At 28.7% G+C, this 22,791-nt stretch overlaps 1 protein-coding gene across 5 annotated transcripts in view; it reads left to right on the forward strand.

Annotated features, from left to right (window-relative positions):
* LOC122503233 (protein kinase C-binding protein 1) overlaps nt 1–11,466 on the forward strand; it is a 34,178-nt gene extending 22,712 nt beyond the window's left edge. For 4 of the 5 annotated variants that reach the window (XM_043613705.1, XM_043613702.1, XM_043613704.1 and 1 more), the window contains 3 exons: nt 175–355; nt 7,027–8,751; nt 10,830–11,466. In XM_043613705.1, the coding sequence (XP_043469640.1) occupies nt 175–355; nt 7,027–8,751; nt 10,830–11,194 (2,271 nt within the window). In that variant the 3' untranslated portion in view covers nt 11,195–11,466. The remainder of the gene's footprint in view (nt 1–174; nt 356–7,026; nt 8,752–10,829) is intronic. The other variant, XM_043613706.1, reaches the window with a different exon arrangement.
* The last annotated feature ends 11,325 nt before the right edge of the window (nt 11,467–22,791 follow it).

A 22,791-nucleotide genomic window follows, 5' to 3' on the forward strand; every position in this document is an offset into this window, starting at 1 on the left:
TATTTTTACTAGTTTTTTCACATTTCCCTACAGAACTTAATTTAAAAAAAATTTTAAGTTTTATTCAATGTTCAGAATAAATGGAAAAGATTGTACAAAAATTATTAAGAGAGAGAGAGAGAGAGTATTAGAGATATTTTTTTTTACAAATGAATATTTCTTCTTTTTGTGTAGTCGGAACCATTTTGGAAAGAAGTTGATACTAAGGAAGTTAGTAATTATATGGAATACGTTGTAAAGCCTATGGATTTATGTTTATTAGAGAATAACGTTAAATCAAAATTATACGGCAGTACTGACGCATTCATGGCAGATGCAAAGTGGATTCAACATAATTGTATTGTTTTTAATACATGTAAGTTTAATTAAAAATTTTTTTAAACATTTTAATATATCTTATAACAATTACTTGAAAATATGTTTTTCATGAAAACAAATAAAATTTTATAACAAATGTAAGCTATCGGATTTTTAAATTACTCGTCAAATTCAAACAGCATTATGATTCATTCGACACTTTAAAAATATTTGCTTCAATGCAACTCACCTAAATTCACAAAAAGGAAATTCTTAATTACAACAGAAATTTAATTAATTTAATTCATAAAAAAATTCTAAATTTTGTTGTCCATCGCAACAGCTTTAAAAAAAGAAAATATTCCATTTAATTTTAAATTCCCTCTATTTCTAACAATAACTGAACTTTACAGATTAGAAATTGAATTTGTTTTAAATAATTTAATTCTTGAAAAACTATCGAACTATTATTATTTATAAATTATTTTGCAAATAAAATTAAAATTCTTTGAAAATTCAAAAAATAATTGAATTTTATAAAAGTTGGGTTTTTAATTTTTATAAATAATATAAATAATTAACAAATGTTATACGCAAACGCAGTATTTGATTTTTAATTATTATTATGTAAGTTACAAAAATTTTTATTTTCAAATATTAACTGAATTTTGAATCATTTTTTAGGCTAAATTTTAAAAAAATTCGACTTTAATAAAATTCTTCAAAACAATTTGCAATTATTTTTAATACAATTTTAATGAAATTCGTCGAAAAAATTTTAGAAAAATTCAATTATTTTTAAAGATGTAATAAAATTCTTCGCAAGAATTCGATTATTTTCAATATAATTTTAAGGAAATTACTTGAAACAATTCAATTACCTTTAAAAAAAATTTTATAAAATTCTTTATAAGAATTCAATTATTTTCAATAAAATTTTAATTGTATTTCTCAAAAGAATGTAATTAAGATTTAATTTAATTAAAGAATTGAATGCCCGTATGTTTTTCAATAAATAAATAAATAAATTATTTTCAAAAACTTTAATAAAATTCTATGTAAAAAAAAATTATTTCAGATTGAAAATTACAAAAAGATACAAAGATTACAAAAATTAACATACAAATTAATATAAAAATCAAAAATTATATTTTTTTAAATAGAAAAAATTTCACAAATTCACGCAAAATTGTGGAAAATAAATTAATTTCTAATTTTTTTCTGCAATAATATTATTCTACTTATTCTCTAAAATTTGAATTAATAAAAATTTAAACTAATTAGAACAAAAGTGATATGAATTTTTTAATTCTACATAAAACAAGACATTAAAATAAATAAAATTCTGTTTTTCTTAGAAAATAAATTTTTAAAAAACCAAATTTTGCATTGATATTAATTAGTTTTTCTACGATAATTTATAAGTAACTATTTTTATATTTTAGAATGTTAAATTAATGTTACATATATTATTAAATGTAGATTGAATTTCAAAAAGTTTCAAATTAAAGTTTTTGAAAAGTTAAAAAAAATGTTAATAAAAATTCAGAAGAAGTTATTTTTTTGAAACACTGTTATTCAAATTTTTGTTTAAATTAATTGTATTTTTGACTATAAATATATTTAATTGAAATTTTTTTAAATTATTGTAATTTTATAAAATTAAATTGTAAACAAGTAGATTTCGAAAATATGTTTGGTAGTATTTTTTTTCTTTAAATAAATAATAAAATAAAAATTAAATTGCTTAAATTCTTAAGCAATTTTTCTCGAAAATTATTAAAAATAATTGAATTATAGAAGAATTTTAGTTAAAAATTCTATAAAATAATTGAATTGAAATCTTGGAAAGAATTTCGGATATGTTACAGTATCAATTCTTTTATAAATTATTGAATTTCAAAAGATTTGAAAATAAAAATTATTTTAAATCTTAATTCTAGTGAAAAATAATAATAATGATTAGATATTTATTTTAAAAAACTGTTAATTTTCAGAATAATTTTACAATTAAAGATATTCAAAAATAAATGTATAACAAATATTTTTTTGTGTATTTAATTATTTTTAGAGTGAAATAAAATATTTTCTAAGGTCAGGGAAAAAGTTAAAGTTCTATCTGGGAATCAGGAAAAAACAAAATTAAATTTTTGTAGCAACCCTGTAAATACACTGATATATTTTTAATCCTTTTATTTTTAGTTATTTTTATTTTTTAACGTAATTTAAATTTTACTTTCTTTTAAATCTATTGTTTAAGATCTTATACGTAATGTGCATCGTGGACGAAATAATTGTAGCTGACGTTGAGAAGAAGCTGGTAAATTTCGTTTTTGCCATAGCAAAGATAAGGTGGATACTGAACTGCATAATTAAAAGTAAACTTAAAGTTTAGTTAATTAATCAATGAGAAAAATATTTGAAAATGAGGCATTCTTTCTCAAGTGGGACACGACTTCTCTCCATTTCAAATTCGAGCCAAAAACATATCACAGCAACTCAAATTAAAGGTTAGAATGGAAAATACTTAATACCGTTGGACACTTTTTGAAATATTATCTTCGAAACGAAATATAGAGAATTAAATGACCAAAAACACTTTCCAATTTTATTTCTTGGTAAAAAATGCAGAAAAAACTAATTTCTAAAGTTCTAAGAGATCTCCAACATAAACTTTACAGAATTTTATGCTATTTTCCGAAATTAAAAATGGCGGATTCAGTATGTCGACCAGAATTTAAATTTATAATTTTTTTTTCAAATTCACCATACAAAGTTTTTTTATCTCGCTGGTTACGAATTTGATGTCAGATTTTTAAAATTTTAAATGACGGGGGATATTTATGAAAAAAATTAAACTTTCTAGTAAATAAATAGTCAGCGGTTTTTTTAAATAGCTGACTCAACACTTTGTCGAATTCATAAAATTTTAAATGTCCAAATCAATATTGCAGAATTTATTAAAAATTGTTGTCTACGGTTTTTTTGGTTAGAGGCCACGTAAAATTTTTAAAATTAGTCTTTTCTTCATCTTTGCTTTAGAAATATAATTGAAAAGTATGGTTGATCATTTAATTCTCTATATTTCTTACCTAAGCTAATATTTCAAAAATTGTCCAACGACATTAAAAAGTTGATATTATTACTGTTAATTTAAACTTCTATAAAATGTTTTTGGATCAGATTAGAAATAGTTAAAAAGGGGAAAGAAAAAAACAAAAAATGCCTAAATTTAAAAAAATTTTAAATGACTCAAGTATTACGTTTTTTGAAATTTTTTTCATATTTTTTTAATTTAATGAATTATTTCAAGTATTTGAAGCAAAGGAAAGTAAAATGAATGCGAATTTTTAATGTTAAAAAATCTATTCACCCAACTCAAATTTTAAAACATCAAAAAGACAGATAATGATATAAATCTGTGGATTTATAAATTTATTTGTGTTTAAATATTTTGTAATATTATAATTTTATAAGCTTGCTCAGAATACATTTTATTTGTATCTTTACACTATTTTTATTATTAATGGATTTCTTAAAAATTATTATTTAATCTCTAAACTAAATGTGTTAAAATTGTTTATATAAGATTAAAAAAAAATTAAGCTCAAATGTCAACAAAATAATTATTTTCAAGTTTTGTTAAAAAGATCTACATAGGAAATTTGCAAGAAAATTAATTTTTTATATAAAAAGTTAACGCAGTTAAAAGTTACCACTTTGTGAAGAATCGCCCATGTGGAATAAAAGTTTAAAAATAACCTGTAGATTACACTTTCTATTTGTTTTCATGAATAGCATGTATTAATTAAGTCAGTGTAAATTTGAATGCAATTTACACAGGACCACAAAAAATCGATGAAAGGTTTCTTTGATCAAACGAGATGAATTGTATTATTTTAGGGTCGCTGAACACGATTCTGATGTTAATTTAAAAAAATTAAAAATGGGAGATCCAATATGGCGGACGAATTTTTAAAAAATGATCAGATTTACATGAGAGTTTTTGGGGTTGTGAATTACAAGTTAGATATTATTTAAAAAAAATTTTAATAAAATTCTATGCAAACATTTAATTATTTTCATAAATAATAAAAATTTCACTGTAATTCAATTATTTGAAATTTTTTTATAAATTTTTTCGTACTAATAAAATTACATTCATAAATAATAAAATTTTTTACAGGGATTTAATTATTATCATAAATAATAGAATTTAATTATGTTCATAAATAATAAAACTTATCGCGAAATTCCAATTATTTTTAATAGAATTTTAATTGAATTCCTCGAGAAATGTAATTATTCATAAAAAAATCTACCAGTTTTTAAGTAAAATAAAAATTCAAAAAGGATTAAAATATTTTCTGAACGATTTTAGTTTTTCACCATTGATTTCCTCTTACAAAATTGAATTCTCGTAGAATTTTCAAATAAAAATTGATTTAAAAATTAATTTTAGCTAAAATTTAAGATAATAATAATTGAATATTAAAAGCCTATTAAAAATATTTAATAGTGTAAATTTTTAGAAATAATTGAATTTTGATAAGATTTCAAATTTGAATTCTTTATACTTTTAACTAATAATTCTGTAGAATTAATTTTTTTGATAAAGTTTAATTGAATTTTTTTTTGAAATTATTGGAAGTTTTTATTTTCCAATATAAATTAAATTGAAGAAATTTCGTATGATTGAATTGTAAACAAATAAATTTGAAAATTTTTAAAAAATATTTTCAAAAATTATTAAAAAAAAATTGGTTTACAGAAGAATTTTAGTTATTAATTCTAAAGAATCATAATTGAATTGAAATGATGAAAATAATTTTGAAGAAGTTCCTATGGAAACATAAAAATGACTGCATATTTATTTTAAATAAAACTATTGATGTTTTCGAATCAATTTACAATTAAAGAAATTCGGAAATAAATGTAATAAAACATTTTTTTTAATATCTAATATTTTTTAGAGTGAATCAGAATATTTTTTAGAGTCAGGGAAAAAGTAAAAAATTTGTTTGGAAATCAAGAAAAAGTTAAGGAAAAACAAAATTAAATTTTTGTGGCAACCCTGATTGAGTAATAAATAAATATAATATAATAATATAAATTTTCAATATCTACTATTTTCATGCGATGCTAAATTTTGAGTTATTTAAGTTCAAACTTTCACTTTTACATGCGATTATGTTAAAAATAAAAAAATGTCAACCACAATATCTCGTTCTTTGACATGGCAAAGGGTTTTGAAATTTCTACCACATTTAAATGGCACCCGAAGAAACATATTCTCAAAATTTGAAGAAAATCTATCAAAAATCAATTTTTACAAGAGTAGCAGCCCGAGAACTACCTTAAATAATAAAAATTTCACAGAAATTCAATTATTTACAAATTTTATTAAATTTCTTCGCAGTACCTAATTTCATTTATTTTCATAAATACATTCAATTTTTCAATGAATTATTCATTTTTGTATTTAAATAATTAAATTTTCGTAAAATTTACTATTAAAAATTGATTTAAAAATGAATTTTAGTTGAAATCACTAAAAAAAATTGAATTTTAGAAACAAATTACAAATTATTGCGGAATTTCAATTATTTTCAAAGAGTAATAAAATTCTTTTTGTGAATTCAATTATTTTCGTAAATAATAAAATTTTTTTTAGGAATTCAATTATTTTCATAAATAATAAAACTCATTCCAGAATTTCAATTATTTAATTAATACAATTTTAATCGAATTTCTCGAAAAAATTCTTAAAAATTTTATTAAAATTCATCAAAAGAATTCAATTATTTAAAAATTTGTTAATAAAATTCTTTATAAGAATTCAATTTTAAAAAACATGCAATTATTCAATAAATTGTTATTTTTGTATTTAAATAATTGCATTCTCGTAGAATTTTCTCATAAATATTGATTGGATTTCAGTTAAAATTTTAGATTATAATTAAATTTTAAAAGCATTAGAGCGTAAATTTTTAGAAATAATTGAATTTTGAAAAGGTTACAGATTAAAATCTTTGAAAATTTGAATTTTCCATATTTTTAACTAACAATTCTGTGAAATTATTTTTTTTTTTTTGAGAAACTTTAATTGCAGATTTTTTTTATTTTTTAAAGTTTTTATTTTATAATATTTATTTATTGAAGAATTTACGAATAATTGAAATTTCGTAAATTTGAATATTGTAATGAAATGGATTTGAAAATTGTCAAAGAACTTTTTCGAAAATTATTAAAAATAATCGATTTACAGAAGAATTTTAGTTAAAAATTCTTGTAAATAATAATTGAATTGTAAATGATTTTATCACTCGGTCATCTTTAATAATTATTTATTATAAGACAGGAAGAAATCGATCACTCCGAGTCGAAGACTCGGAGTTATCGATATTTTCATGTTTTATAGTTATGGAAAATTGAATTTATAGTTTTAAGTAAAATGTTCTCTTATTTGACTTGGACTGGTTATATTTTTGTCAGTAATTGGTCCGTAATTTTTATTTTTGTCCCTAAAGTCCATATTTTCAAATACTTTCACTGGTTCGAGCCCTGGTGACCTCAAAGTCACATAATATACCTGATCTGGTAGAAAGAATCTTTCATCAATTTTTGTGTGCTTCTGTTTCCTTTAGCGTCACATCTAATAGTACTAGTTTAAAATATTTTTTATATTTGATACTTAATGAACCTTAAATATTTAAAAATTATATTTAGCTTTTTTTAAAAAAGGTGGAGGAGTCTACGCTGACCCGTCAAAATTAACAAGTGCCGCAAAGCAAATAGTGAAAGTTGCAAGGCAAGAGGTGTCAGAATTGGAAGCATGTCCAGATTGTTATATGCATGGTCGCAATTTACCGCGTCCTTTGCCCAGTTGGTTCATTGAACCTTGTCGTCGTCCTCATCCAATTGTCTGGGCAAAACTTAAGGGATTTCCATTTTGGCCAGCTAAAGCGTTACCGCGCATAAATGGAGCAGGATATATCGATGTACGTTTCTTTGGTGAACATGATCGTGCTTGGGTTGTTCCTAAAGATGTTTTTTTATATTCCGAAGAGCCTCCTCAACCTTTGCCTCGAAAGAAAAAAAATGAAATGGACGAGTGCGTTAGAGAAGTTGCTCGTCATTGTCGAAAATTGGAAATGGTCTTTGGTGAATTTAAATTTGCCCCACCTCGAATTCAATACAATCCTAATGATCAAACACAAATACAAATTATGTTACCGAATTATGATTCAACGGCTAACATAACGAAATCACAATCACTGGCCTTAAAGAAAAGACCGTCGTTTAGAAATCGTTGGGATGGTGATAGTTCCTCACGGGAAGACGTTAATTCCTCAACGGAAAAAACTAATTCCAGTCTTGTAAAATCTATACCAGTGACACCTGGGATAGCGAAGAAAAGAATGCAGCGAAAGTCAATCGGAAGTTCACCTGTTATCGAAAAAGAAGATCCCGTAGTAATGTCAATGAAGAAGCTAGAAACTTACATTGCAAAAGCGAGTGATATCAAATTAAAGATAAAACCAGCGAAAAACCAGAAGAAAGATGAACCAGAGACGGCTACACCCTTACCGGAATTAACTATTGTCGTGAATAAAACAAGTGGCAATTTGAAAACAAATTCAACTGATAAACCCAACGAAGAAACAGTTCCAAAATCACCAGTAAAAGATTCAAAGAGCTGTACACCAAAAATTGCACCTAAAATAATTTCATCTTTTCTTGCCACCAGTACTCCGAAGATTGCTCTCAAACCGATTAAACCGAACACTAATAAATTGTACAATCCGAAAAAGACTATTATTGAAAAAATTAACGCTGTCAGTGAATCTAAAGCTAGTGAATCTAAAGAATCGGTTTCTACACTGGAAACTGAATCGCAAAATAAAAGTGCAGCACCATCGGTTGAGACAAATTCTTCTGTAGTGAGATATTATGTTTTAACAGGAGATAAATCGGTGGAAGTGAAAAAAGTATCGGCGGAAGTTGCTAATCAAGCAGGTCAAAAAATTGTCTCTCCCGTTAAACAAGAACCGCGGGATATCCCACTTTTAAAAAAGAAACAAAGCAAAGCAAAGAAATCGTTTCCTAATCGGCCGCCTAATTTTTCGTTTCTATCAAAAACAACAGCACCACCGGTTGATGCTATGGTTTATATTCCTCCACAAAGCGGTGAAAACTCCATTTCTCAGAAGCAGTTACCTCCACCTGAAGCTGGACCATTCTCGTCGAAATTACATCAACGCTCTTTGGAACTCGCTAAGCGAATGGCGCAAATGATGGAGGAAGCTCTTAGGGAAACTGTATTAGAAAATTCTGAAATTGAACAAACTTCGGGTGATGCATGTCAAGCGAAGATTCATTTTCTAAAACTTGAAATTGAACGCATGCGATGGCAGCATCAACAACAACTGGATGAATTACGATATAATACAGGTAAGAGTAGGATTCATTTTTATAAATATATTTTTCTATAAATTCTCTGAATTAACTGCTTTAGGATTGTGAACCGCGAAACCACTTGATATTACTTGCAAAATTACATAAATTCGTTTCATTAAATTAGCATCGACTCCTAAAATTCTAGCAGATATATAATAATTTTCAAACAAACGTCTAGCCGTATTTCCGTCATTGGAATTGTCTGACCCTACTTTTGGTCTATCAATAATTAACGCTAGCTGAGTTTTGAAGGCTTCTTGAATGACTCGTTTTCGTTCCTCCATAACATATTCATCAATTTCTTTTGTTTTTATTAATTCGATATCGTTAAATTACGAAAATGTCTAATGAATTTATTACATCTTTTTGTACCATTGAAATTCGCTCACACGTGTGATTTAATAAGAATTGCAATTTCACTTCAGCTGAAAACTCTGTAACTGTGATATCTTGTGGGTAACATTGAACTTTCGCTTCTACAACTTTTCTATACGACGGACAAACATTGAAGGTTTTACGACGCAATGAACTTCTTATATCCAAATAACTCTGTTTCGTGAATTTTGCTCCAACAATGTCGACAAGTGCTTCTTCGCCAGTCATTTCAATTGGGGCAGTTGTCAAAGTAGATTTTTACGCTGATCTATATTTTGATGCTCTTGTTCATGATGTTATAACATCTTTTATAATAACAGCATCTGCAGCTCCACAGTGGTCTTTAAGCACGTTTAAGTTGAACTAAAATGTACCAAAATTCTGCTAACGCAGATTTATTTATAATTGTCCCAATATTCTGAATTTTCATGTCCGAAAATCGTAGCTGATTCTGTTTTCAAAATAAACATATATATTGAAATTTAAAGAAAATTCATGCAGGTAGTTAACAACTTTGTCCATAGCTTTGAAACCAACAATGTAAGGAAGGATTTTAAAATATCCAAATCATTAAGTTTATCTGCCTCGCTTAACAATTTTTGGCATGCGTCACCTTCAAAGCTTTCGCCATGATAATTTTTGGCAACAAGCTTCAGTTTTTTTGGCCATAGCAAAACTCTCTTTTTTCCTACAACAGAAACCAACCAGCCCCAAAATAAATAATTGACAAAACCTTGCATTATGTGCAATTTGGGAACTATACATTTTTCTAAAACAGTACCTAGTCTCGTCACTTTCTAGAAATAGAGGAGAATTTATAGTGCTTTGTAAATTCATAATGTACTTCTTGTTTTTCCCGGTGTCAACAAGTTTATCTTCGTAATGTCTTCGTAATTTGGCATAGATGGAAACGGCCTTTTAAAAATGTCTTTCTCCGCCTCGAGCAAAGTTATACAACAGGTACCACAAGCACTTAGTGGAAATCGTTCGTCATTTAAATTATAATTTTTATTTATGAACTTCTGAATCAAGTTTTCAGTTTTGGAACTAAGTAAAAACTTCTTTAACTCTACTTTGCCAAAGACGATTTTTCTTCCACAAGGCCCGCAAACTTTTTCTCTATTTTCATGATGAAAACATACATGATCTTTTCCGCCATATTGGATCCGCCATTTAAAATTTTTAATAACTAACAACGGATTTGTAATCAGAGACCCCAAAAACATTAAAAAGTAATGTCATAAATCTATGTAGGGGAGTGTGTCCAGTTGTGAGACACCTCCAGTTGTGAGACAGTCGATTTTTTTTAACACGCAATATTAAAAAGCCGATTGCTTTTATATAAGAACATTTTTTTATATGAGCCAACTTTTTCGTGTACGCCGAAGCGGATATATAAACTGTTCTTGTTAGATTCCAACACTGTGTGTGATAATCGACTAAAAAGCGTCTCACTACTGGACAAATTTTTTTTGTCAAAAGCGATGTGCTCAAAAAATTGATCATAACTTTTTTTGAGTTCATCTGAACACTATACTTTCTTTGAATAAAGCTTGCGTATTTAAGTTACTTTTCGAACGGTATATTTTATTTACAATTTCGTTTACCCATTTACAATTTATGGGTCAAAAACAAAACCCGTCTCAAACCTAGACACACTCCCCTACATTAAATTTCCAAATGCTTGTTTGCTACAGATCGTACTTTAAAAGAGATGAGAGCGAGTTTAGAAGCAGAGAGATTGCGAGCAGTTGCAGAAACACGTAAACATGCAGAAGAAGATAAGCAAAGGTGCGTCGAAGAAATAAAGAAAAAGCAGTGGTGTGCAATGTGTGGACGTGAGGCACTTTTTTATTGTTGTTGGAATACAGCGTACTGCGATTATCCCTGTCAACAAAAGCACTGGCCACTACACATGTCATCTTGCGCTCAAAATCCACCTTCAAGTTCATCTGTTGTAACTAATGCTCCAGTGAATGTTAGTATTAACGATCAATCGCAAGTAATGCCAAGGCTACAGATTAGTTCCCAGAATGTGTCCACTAATTCTTGGGTTGCCTAAGGTATAAATAGTGTATTGATCAACTGCGATTTTAATCAATTTACAAATATCAGTTTATACTGTAAAGGTGGTTTGTCTTGTATCGAGATGCAATACAAAAACTTTTAATTTAACTAACGTAACAATTTTTTGTATTAATCGCGCGAAAATTAACTCCTTACGCAAAAAAAGTACATTTGTTGTACTGTTCCTGATTGTCGCTCAAGCGCTAGCATTTAAACTAGAATGGAAATTTATTTTCTATGAAAATAAAGGATGCATTATAAATTTAAGTATTCTTTTTTTTGTCTTATTTGACAAATCATTAATCATCATCGATTTACATTTAATACGCTCCAATCAGGTTTTATTATATTACTCTCGGCATGAAGTTGTAATAAAATTATAGTAGTCATCAAATTACAGACAATGGCAATTTTGATTTTTTTCTCGTCTTATCCAATTTGTAAATTTAATTTTACATTTGCTTTTATTATACTATTCAAAAAGTACCTAATTAATGCCATTCTTCAAAATAAACCTGGAAAGTTTGTTTTGTCAAAAACAATTACACTTTTCTCGATAAAAATAAGTTATTTATCATTTAAAATTAATTGAACCTGCAATATGTATGTTTATTTATTATATTTTAATACAGTGTAACGTAGTTTTAAGTTGTTTTTTTATCCCATTCTGTCCACAAACAACACTGCAATGTGGATGACTATATTTTTGGAAAATATGCTCTTTTCGTTATCTCCACTTTATAAAATTCAATACTTTTACATTAGGAAAAATGGGGATCAAAATATCGTAAAGTGTAGAGAGAACAGAAACACAGTTATTAAAAACTATTCATAAAAATAATAATTTTTTTTAAAGAATTGTATCATAGGCAATACTAAGTAATCTTAAATATTATTTAAAATCAATGAACTCAGCTTTTTGTTATACTTTTTGTCAATTTTTTTTCTCCTACATTGGTGAATGTATGTACAATCGTAAAATTTGTTTTCAAAGTATTTTAATTCACTCTGTTCGATTATTTTTAACACATTGTGATTTCAACTTTTTCCGAAGTTTATCGAAACTCGTGCTTTATTATTTTTTTGCTTATTTTTGAATTGAAATTAATTTATTTATCATTATAACAATTTGCAAGTACATTCGATAAAGTAGCTTTATTTTTAAAGCGATATTGCATTGAGTAAATTAATAAAAAACGAATTTATAGAAAAAATATGTTTTAAGAACTATGTATAATTTTATGTAAAGAAATGGTTAGGGTTTCACATGAATTATATATATTTATTTATTAAATTCAAAAAATATATGAATAAGAAATTCCGTTTTCATTTCTCGAATAGAAATAAATGAAATTGATAGCTAATTCAAGAAGAGGATTTTATTTTGTAATTTATATTAACATTAGTAGCGTAATTTCTACTGAATATTTAAAATTGTTTTTTTAAACAGTAAGACTTAGCTTTAAATATAATGATGAAGTTGTACACTGTAACTTATGGGGCTACGATTTTAATCTATGAGTTTCATTTATGGTTATTCATCGCATATATAACTTTAGATATTTAATTTATAAACGAAGATTTATATTTTGACATTGTTGCAGAAGAATAAAGTTTTTTTATTTAAAAATCTTTTTGTTGCGAAAAATTATTTACAGTGTAATGGTCAAAACAAGGTAAGCTTGATGAAACTGCTAATTTTTTCTCTAACCTTTTAGGTAAAAGTCTGATTTTAATGATCATTTATTATTATTACTTATTATAATAATCTTTGATTTTCATTACGGATCTGTGTCAACATCTGAACGCAGCGTTTCGTGTAAAAATTCAAAATTGATGGTATTAAATGCTTATAATCTTTAAAATTATAAACAAAAAAAATATTTGAAAGTCTGAATAATCGAAAATCTGGATAATATGGGTCCGGATAATGGGGTCTCTACTGTATTGTCAACCTCAGTTATTATTTCAGTTTGCTTTATATTTTCATTTTTTTGCAACATTCAGACTACCTTCCTTACTTTTGACTTTCAATTGATTTCTAACTTTTACCAAACCGACTTGGTAAGTGTGTAAATGTCCAGTAAAAGTGGATAGAACTAAACAGTATATTAACTATATTCACATTTACCAACCTACAAACGTCTACTTTGGTAAATTTTTTATCATGACATAGTCACCCGTTTGATATTGTAGCTTTGAGCTTTACTAATTTTTTCACTCGCATCAGATCTCATTTTCTCAAGCTCGCGGACGTTTTGATTATGTTCAGCTCGTCCCAACAATTCCCCAACTAAATTCATTTGTTTGCCCTTTTGTTCAATTCCAAATAATAAATTACTAGGGCTTATTCCCGTCGTACTGTGTACGGTATTATTGAGAGCGAACTCAGCATTCGACAATATTTTATACCAAAATTTACCGATGATGGGTTTAGAAAACTTTGCCAGCATCGGATTGAGAATGCTATACACTTCAGACAATTCGCTATGTACAATTTTGCTTCTTCACGCATTGATGGGAACCAATAATTTTGTAAAATCGAGTCAACAGTTTTTTCAGGGCCAAAATTACCTGTCATCGGGGAATTTGGTAGAATATAGTTCTCCATTTTTTCGGATACATAAAACAAAATATTATTATCACGCTTTCGGTACATCAATCCATTCCGCATTTCGTAAAACTTATTTTTCGTTTTCTCAACATTATTACGCAACTCTACGATTTTCGAAACAAGATTCTGACTGACTGCTAAATTAGATTCGAAAGAATTATCTTCCACCACCATTACATTAACAAAGCGACTAAACGCGTCAGCGTGCTTCATTTTTTTCCCGCTCTATGCTCAAAAGTCTTATAAAAATTTTCCATTTTAAAGGCCCAGCGAGAAATACGCATATCTATGTCTTTCTTGTCTAAAGTCAATTTTAGCGCGTTGCAGTCAGTGATAATCTTGAATTTTATCCCCCGAAGGTAAATACTAAAACGCCTCAGTGCGAAAATTATTGATAAACTTCCAATTCAAAGCTGTGATACTTGCTTACGCTTCCTGAAATTCTCTTTGAAAAGTATAACACTGGATGAAATAACCCGTCCTATTTTCGCTGCAACAACACCGCGCCATATCCAAGTTTACTTGCGTCGCAGTGAAGTTCTGTCTCGTCGTGTGGGCTATAAAAACTCAAAACCAGAAAGCTTATTAATTCTTCTTTTAACGTTTCGAATGATTGGAGCTCGTCTGGACTATCCTATTCCGCGGTTTGTTGGACTGATACTTTCTGCAGAAACATTATATCCTAGATATTCAATTTTCGTCTGTAAAAATTTACATTTGGCGGGTCGTAATTCCAACTTATTTCTAACCATCAAATCGAATACGCGTTTTGAAATTTCTAAAATGTTCTTCGAGGGTTTCCAAAAAGATTAAAATATCATATAAATAATTATATAATTTTTCCCTCTTTAATTAATTCCTCGAATATTTTGTTTATAAACCTCTGGAACGCAAAAGGGACTGTCTTTAAATCGTAAGGAACTCTCATGTATTTAAATTTATATATAAGGTAAAATATTTTTTTCCTTACAATTTGTCCAATAGGTTCCTCCTTCTCAAAGGATAATCTCCGCTGTGAGAAGTATATTGGATTATCATTGGTCAAACGCAAACTAAATTCAATTTTCACGTCAAACATAAATTTTTGACCTTGGTTTGACGCTGTTCTTTCACCTCCTTCCAATTTAGGCTGCATTGAGTTTGTATTTGAATTTTCACGATGAAGCATTGTGTGATGTTTTTGATTACATTTACGACATGTGTGCGAACTCGAACATTCCTGTGCTCTATGATTAGAAGCAAAACAATTAATACAAAGCTTAAGTGATTTCATATTATTGAATCGATCAGAAACAGACATAGGCTTCGTCCATAAATTACGTCACACTTACGGAGAGAAGAGTTATAGTGAGTTGTACTATTACGCATTTAGTAAGAAAATTTGAGTTGTGACAAATAAATATTAAGTAAAGGTTACAAAACAGCGTTCAATTTTTTTTTGTCGATCAAACTAAACATAGTAGTAAGGATGAATGTCTGCTTAGTAAAGCAGACAAAACTAATTCTGTTTACATTTTTAATCATATTATTAATTGAACTTTAAAAAAAATATTAAAATTAATTAAAAAGCTACCTATTAAAAATTAAACGAAATCAAGAAAAAATATTATTTTTCAAAACTTTATTTGCAGTGTTATACTTATTATTTAGGCTTGTTATTACAACAAATATTAGGTTATTGTTATCATAATAATTATAAAAAAAAGTTTAGCTGTTTATTCATATATGCGACAAATATATTTTGTAAAGAAATATAGCTCTTATAATTTTCTCTATTTAACTAAACAATTACAGAAATTATAATTTTTAAATTGATTTATTATTGTTACCTTATATCACCGTCAGTGTATTTTTGTAAAATATTACTTGATTTTCTTTTCGTTCCCTATATATAATAAATTTTTGGAAAAATAATTAATTAATAATAATTATTTCTAATTTCTAACGCTGTCATGGGACTCCACCCTTAGTAGTCTTAATAACTAAACGGCCGTTTAGTGAAGTTTACTTTTTGTTTTGTTGAACGAAAAAGTCACCATATTGTTTAGTAACTATGACTCAGGGCTGAGTAAGATTGACTACTTTCTTTTCTCCGTGCTTTTTAGGGGGAGGGGGTCTATGAAAATGTGACAAATTGTGACAAAGGGGGGTGAGGACCTTTTATTTTGTTATGTCACACTTTATACTCTACCCAGTAAACGAAAACTAATTGAAATGAATTAAAAAGAATTCACAAAGAGCTTTCGTGAATCCCGCTTTGTGACAAATACGAATTGGAGCCATGATGCAATTTTCCTGAATTCGTGAAACTGTATTGAACTTCCGAACCTTCTATCCGTACCAATTCACTGGACAAGTTTTGAGCCTTTAATTTTTTTCAATTCGTTAGCACGAATTCAATGCATTCCTTGGCCATTTCTTTCGAATGCGAATTCGTTTGGACAAATTGGTACATATTGAATTAAATTCAATTGAATATACAAAGAGCTTGAGTGAATCCCGCTTTGTGACAAATACGAATTGGAGCCTACCAAAAATGTTAATTCGTTTCAATTCATTTGAATTAGTTTTTTTTTACTGGGTATTTATTATAATGAGAAAATTGTAATAAATAAAAATATCAAATATATTTCTTGTTTTTAAAATATTAAAAAATGTACTAATTATATAAGTAACTTTATTTATGTAAAATTAGATGACATTGATTCTTTTTGGAAAAAATTTCTAAAGGGGGGTTTACGAATTGTGACGTAATTCAGAGGGAGGGGGTTCCTTCAGGTGTTACTTAGTGTGACAAAGGGGGGGGGAGATAAAAAATGAGCTAAAAACGTGTGACGTAATTCATGGACGAAGCCATACCTTCAAATTTTTATATTTGTAAATTTGGTGTTTTTGTTCACAGATTGAGCATTGAAAACTTGGATATGTTACTATATTAGAATTTGCGGTTAAAGCTTTTTGTTTTCGACCTGAGGAATTTGATTGAGACTGAGATTGCGACGATTTTCCTTGATTTGGTTTTTGCACATTATCAAAATGAGTGAGAGCTTCTAACGCTCGAATTCTCATTAATACAAATTTATCGAATTTATTAAACGTAGGACAATCTGTATTACAAGCGCGTTGTGTTTTAGTATCAAGATTAGCAACAATTCTCTATTTATTAAAACGTCACTGTAAGATTCAGTGGGTCGATCTAAATTTGTAAGTGTTAATAGATTTCTTTTTACAACATTTCGCAAATTGAATAATTGAGACGCTGATTCCTTTTTGATAGACTCTAATAATGAAAATATTTCGGTTAAATGTGCATTTACTGTCGCGCGAGTATTGGAGTATCTTGTCTCAAGCAAATTCCATGCAGTGTCAAAATTAGTTGAATTTAATGGATTATTACAACTTAATTCTTTTGCTTCACCTTCAACAGATGATTTTAAATAATGTAATTTTTCAAGAGATGATAAAGAAGTACGATTTTTATGAGTGATTGAAATGAATCTCTAAAGGTTACCTAATCTATGAACTTACCGGTAAAAGTTGGAAGATTAATACAAGGTAGCTTCATATTGTGGTTGTCCAACGATGGTTGATCCGAAAGTTGAAGAGTCTGCGATGATTGTTGATTTGATTCGAAAGCTGTCATCCATATAGAAATTTGATCTGTGATTTGTACATATTTTTCCTCGAGATGTTCGAAGCAATGTTTTGTGAAGTATGATCGGACCTTTTTATCCTCGTCTGAAACCATTTGATGTAGTCGATAGTGTCGAGCTGTACATGATGTCCATGACATATACAAATGTTTAGAACGATTTTGGAGCATAGGTCCTAGTCGTTGTTCCTCGGGTAATGCTTGGATAATGCTTGGTAATGCTTCAACGAAGGAAACTCTGAGAACCAGAGTAGTATGAGTCGTCGTTAGATGATGAGTGGGGTGTGAGGAGTTAAGAGGATAGAATCCAGTGGTCAACGTGATCGTCCGGCTTTGATTAATGGCGGAAATCACTACACTATTTTCTAAAATAGCCTAGCACGTGCTTATATCAAACTAAATGATTTTCTGTTCATTTTAGAGTTCGTTGGAATCCTGTCAGGATCGCCAAATTGAGGCTCCCAATTCAAGAACCGGTCGGACGCTCGGAAGACACGCGCTAGTACCAGTCGGGTAGCAGTGAGTGGTCCAGAGGCGCTCACTGCTCACTGACTGGCAGTTGCGCGTGTCGTCCAAGCGTCCGACCGGTTTTTGAATTGGGAGCCTCAATTGTATATTTTGACAATATACTTTTGTAAATTTTAAAACAGGATCGCCAATTTGTATAAATTAAGAAATTAAAAAATGTTCCAAGTTGTCACTATAACTTAAGTGACCAACGAACTCTGCAAAATTGCGAAAACAAACAATTCTTTTTCTTTTAACAAAACTTTATTTTAATTGTTTATGAAATATTAAAATTTAATTTATATTAATTTTCACACTAATAAGATTCCACTCTCAATTTTAACATAATAATTTTAATACACATGAACTGTGTTTGGTGAAGTCACAACGACGACTGAAAATTCAAAATTTGATTGCGCAGAAACAGAAATCAGAAATTTTTTTTGATATCACTCAGGGACACACCAACATTCCAAATCTCCCAGTTACACCCTCATCACTCATTCCTCAACATGCGCAAAGATGAGGACGAGCTACTTCATTTGCAAAACTGCAATTCTGAATAACTCATAATATAATTGATTATCTTATTAATATTTGGGACATTTCACGTCAACCGGGACAAGACTCTGTCCAAATATCTATTGCACCGATTTTAATGTTTAAGGGCTTAAAATCTTCGTCTTCATGCCCTCTATCAAATACAATGTGGTACTTTTGAAAATTCAACATGGCACTTTAAAAATGGCGCATTATGTGAATGAAAAACACAACTTCCAAATTTAAATGTTTATTTAAAGTAAAAAACAAAGCACAAATAGCTTCTAAGGGGGTACTATTAATGACTGCATGCCTCTAAATGAAGAAAAATCAAAAAAAGTAAAAAAAAAACAAAAATTCAAAATGGCGGATCCAATATGGCGGACGAATTTTTAAAAATTCATCGAAATCGCTTGAAAATCGTTACTCGGGGGTTTTTAAGGTCGCTGATTACGAATCCGGTGTTAGTTTTTCAAAATTCAAAATGGCGGATCTAATATGGCGAACGAATTTTTAAAAATTCATCGAAATCGCTTGAAAATCGTTACTCGGAGGTTTTTGAGGTCGCTGATTACGAATCCGGTGTCAGTCTTTCAAAATTCAAAATGGCGGATCCAATATGGCGGACGAATTTTTAAAGATTTATCGAAATCGCTTGAAAGTCGTTACTTGGGCGGTTTTTGAGGTCGCTGATTACGAATCCGGTGTCAGTTTTTCAAAATTCAAAATGGCGGATCCAATATGGCGGACGAATTTTTAAAAATTCATCGAAATTGCTTGAAAATCGTTACTCGGAGCTTTTTGGAGTCGCTAATTACGAATACGATATTTAAAAAGCTCTCTGCGTTAACAGGGTTGAGACTGTCTTCAAATTTCAATTGTGAAGCCCGCATTACTTTTTTTTTTTTTTTGATTTTTTTGATTTTTTAGAGTTTTTTTTTAGATTTTTTTTTTTTTTAAATATTTTTTACATTTTTTTTAGATTTTTTTTTTAATTTTTAAGAAAATTGTTTCTTTGTTTTATTTATCTGTTTTAATACTGCATAGTAGTTAAAATTTGGGTTGCTTCGGAATATCGCCTAACCTCTAATTTCTTTCCATCAATTGGAACGAAGGAATGTCTACTTTGAATTTTGGTTACAGCAGGAGCTTGAGAGAATCTTCTTGATAGTCTTTTTGCGTGCTACTGTGGCGTTGTTTTCTGTATTGAAAAATTGTAATATTTTCAAATTTATTTTTAGCCCAATTAAACAGATCGTCTGAATTCAAGATGGCATTAGATGCTTGAGCTTGCAGGCTAGCTCGCGTGGCTTCTGATTTGAATGTTGCACCAATTCCATCGCATGCACTTTTACCATGCGCAGTTGCATGAAAATGCCATTCTGCTTTAAGCCCAAAATCCTCTTCATAAAGCATTAAATTTTTCATTTGGTAGCGATTCTTAAAATGCTGTTTAGCTGCATCGGTAGAATAAATAATCTTTTTAGCTTTTGGGCAGATTTTTTTAATTTCTGGCAGAATTATTTGTTGCATAATATATACTGCTGCAGTATCGTGAATTGTACATTCTGATAACAGTATGAAACTACGATGATCAATTTTATCTCCATTTTTGAAATAAATTACAACAGGGAGAACTGTGCATTGATCACTATTATAATGAAATGCTTGAATAGCATTTTGCACAACATATGCATAGTTTTCGGAAAAGTCAGATTGAAGTAGTACTTCTTCCTCAGTCAAATTGCCCCTCCGTCTCGATAAATATTCTGACTGCTTCTTACTAATAAAATGATGTGGCAACAATTTTTCCAAATGCTCACACATTTTGCCCACATATTCTTCCACAGGTAGACATTCTTTTTTTAATGTGCTTCTATCGGTCGACTGCCATATGTTAAAAATCACCTGAGATATGTTGTTCTCTTCTAGAAGATTAAGCATGTAGTCAGAAAATTTATTTATTCCAGGGCAAGATTCGCACTCACTTAAATAACAATCAGCCTTTGGATTCATGCATACAATTAAATTAAAACAATCGTTATAATCTTTCATTGGATGCGGAAAGTTTTTTGTTAAATTAATTAAATTACTATCATCAATCATCAAGGAGAAGTTTTCGTGTATTACGCAAATGCAGACGCTATGGGTCCTACTCGCACCAGCAATTATACACTATTTCGGCCTCATTTCAGCAAGTTTACTCAAGCCTATCGAAATTCCAGGGTTCTCTTTTAGAAATTGTTTATGCAGTATTTTTATATCTGAAAGCAACAGTCGCTTTTGCATAGATTTTCTTTCGCCATTTATTTTTACGCTAACATTATCTTTTTTATTTGGCATTATACGACTATTCGTGTCGCTTTTATAAAATTCTGATACTAATTTAATAGTATTCTCCAGTAGATTTTTTCCTTTTTTTTGAGTCGGGGTTCCTAAAATTCCTTCAGTTTTTTTTAAAATTTTAAATTTTTGTGCCATTCTTCGAGAAGTACTAAATTCTTGACTTATTTTTCGAATCGACCAACTATCGGGAACTATTGTTAAAATGGACAAACGAAGAGGATCACTTTGAGGTAAACTGTTAAACTTTTCCTTCAGTCCATTCAACAGTTCCTCTAATTCATCTTCTCTTGACATAATTTTTACTTTTTTTGGACTTGGTTCAATTTCTGCGTCTGATTCTTCAGACTCTTGTGATAATGTTGTGTCCATGGAATTGCTATCATCACCTTTATTGCACATATTGACACATTTTTTACAGACTCTACTATTAACAGATAAATGTGGGAACTTTTCTATTAACCGTTTTGATATTTTTCTTAAAGCTTTGCCAATATGATTATCAAGACCTAATGGATTTAGACATCTGTCAGTGCGCACTAACTCTTTCGAATCGTCACAATTTTTTGTGACGGTTGATTTTTGTGACATGATTTTCCTTATTATCAAGGAACAGAAACAAATGCAATATTAATCAATCAATAACATTAATGTAATATTAATAATATCAATTTTAATAATATTAATTAATCGATGAAAGGTAAACAGAACGACTAAAACAAACGATAAAAGACGTAAGACAAACTACAAATAGCGAAACGAAAGATATACAACAAAATAACAAGCGAAACAGATCACTTAAGGCAATCCACAATAAAAAATAGACGAACGAAAAATAGTAACACAATATCCTTCTTAAATTTGTTGACGGTACAAAAACAAAAGACAGTCGTTTTGGCGATTGTCTTTTTAATACAGCGAACTGTTAATTTTGCTTTTTGTACAATTATTAAGAATCACAAAAACAAAATTAACAGTCCGCTGTACTGTTAATCGCCAAAACGATTGTCTTTTGTTTTTGTACCGTTATTAAATTTAAGATGAATATTGTGTAACTTTTTTCGTTTGCCTATTTTTTATTGTGGATTGTCTTAAGTAATCTGAGTTTTTCTTGTTATTTTGTTGTCTGTCTTTTGCTATTTGTAGTTTTTTATGTCTTTTATTATTTGTTCTAGTCGTTGTATTTATCTTTCGACGATTGATTTTTATAGTAATTCCTTGGACACAATATTATCACAAGAATCTGAAGATTCAGGAGCAGAAATTGAGCCAAGTCCAAAAAAATGAAAATTATGTCAAGAGAAGATAAATTAGAGGAACTTTTAAATAGACCGAAGTACATAATTTCTAAAAGAGAATTCTGAAATTTTGATAGACTTGAGTAAATTTGATGAAATGTGGCTATTCCCGACAATAGATGCTAGCAATTAAAAAAAAATTTGACAAAACATTTTTTGCAGCTAATGGTAAATCATAACCCTGTTAACGCAGAGAGCTTTTTAAATATCGTATTCGTAATTAGCGACCCCAAAAAACTCCGAGTAACGATTTTCAAGCGATTTCGGAGAATTTTTAAAACTTCGTCCGCCATATTGGATCCGTCATTTTGAATTTTGAAAAACTGACACCGGATTCGTAATCAGCGACCTCAAAACCCCCGAGTAACGATTTTCAATCGATTTCGATGAATTTTTAAAACTTTGTCCGCCATATTGGATGCGACATTTTGAATTTTTGTTTCTTTTTTACTTCTTTGATTTTTCTTTATTTAGAGGCATGCAGTCATTAATAGTACTTCCTTCGAAGCTACTTGTGCTTTGTTTTTTTACTTTAAATAAACATTTAAATTTGGAAGTTGTGTTTTTCATTCACATAATGCGCTATTTTTTAAGCGCCATGTTGAATTTTCAAAAGTACCACATTGTATTTGATAGAG

This window comes from Leptopilina heterotoma, unplaced genomic scaffold (assembly GCF_015476425.1).
Source record: "Leptopilina heterotoma isolate Lh14 unplaced genomic scaffold, ASM1547642v1 Lhet_251, whole genome shotgun sequence".
Taxonomy (NCBI): Eukaryota; Metazoa; Arthropoda; class Insecta; order Hymenoptera; family Figitidae; genus Leptopilina; species Leptopilina heterotoma.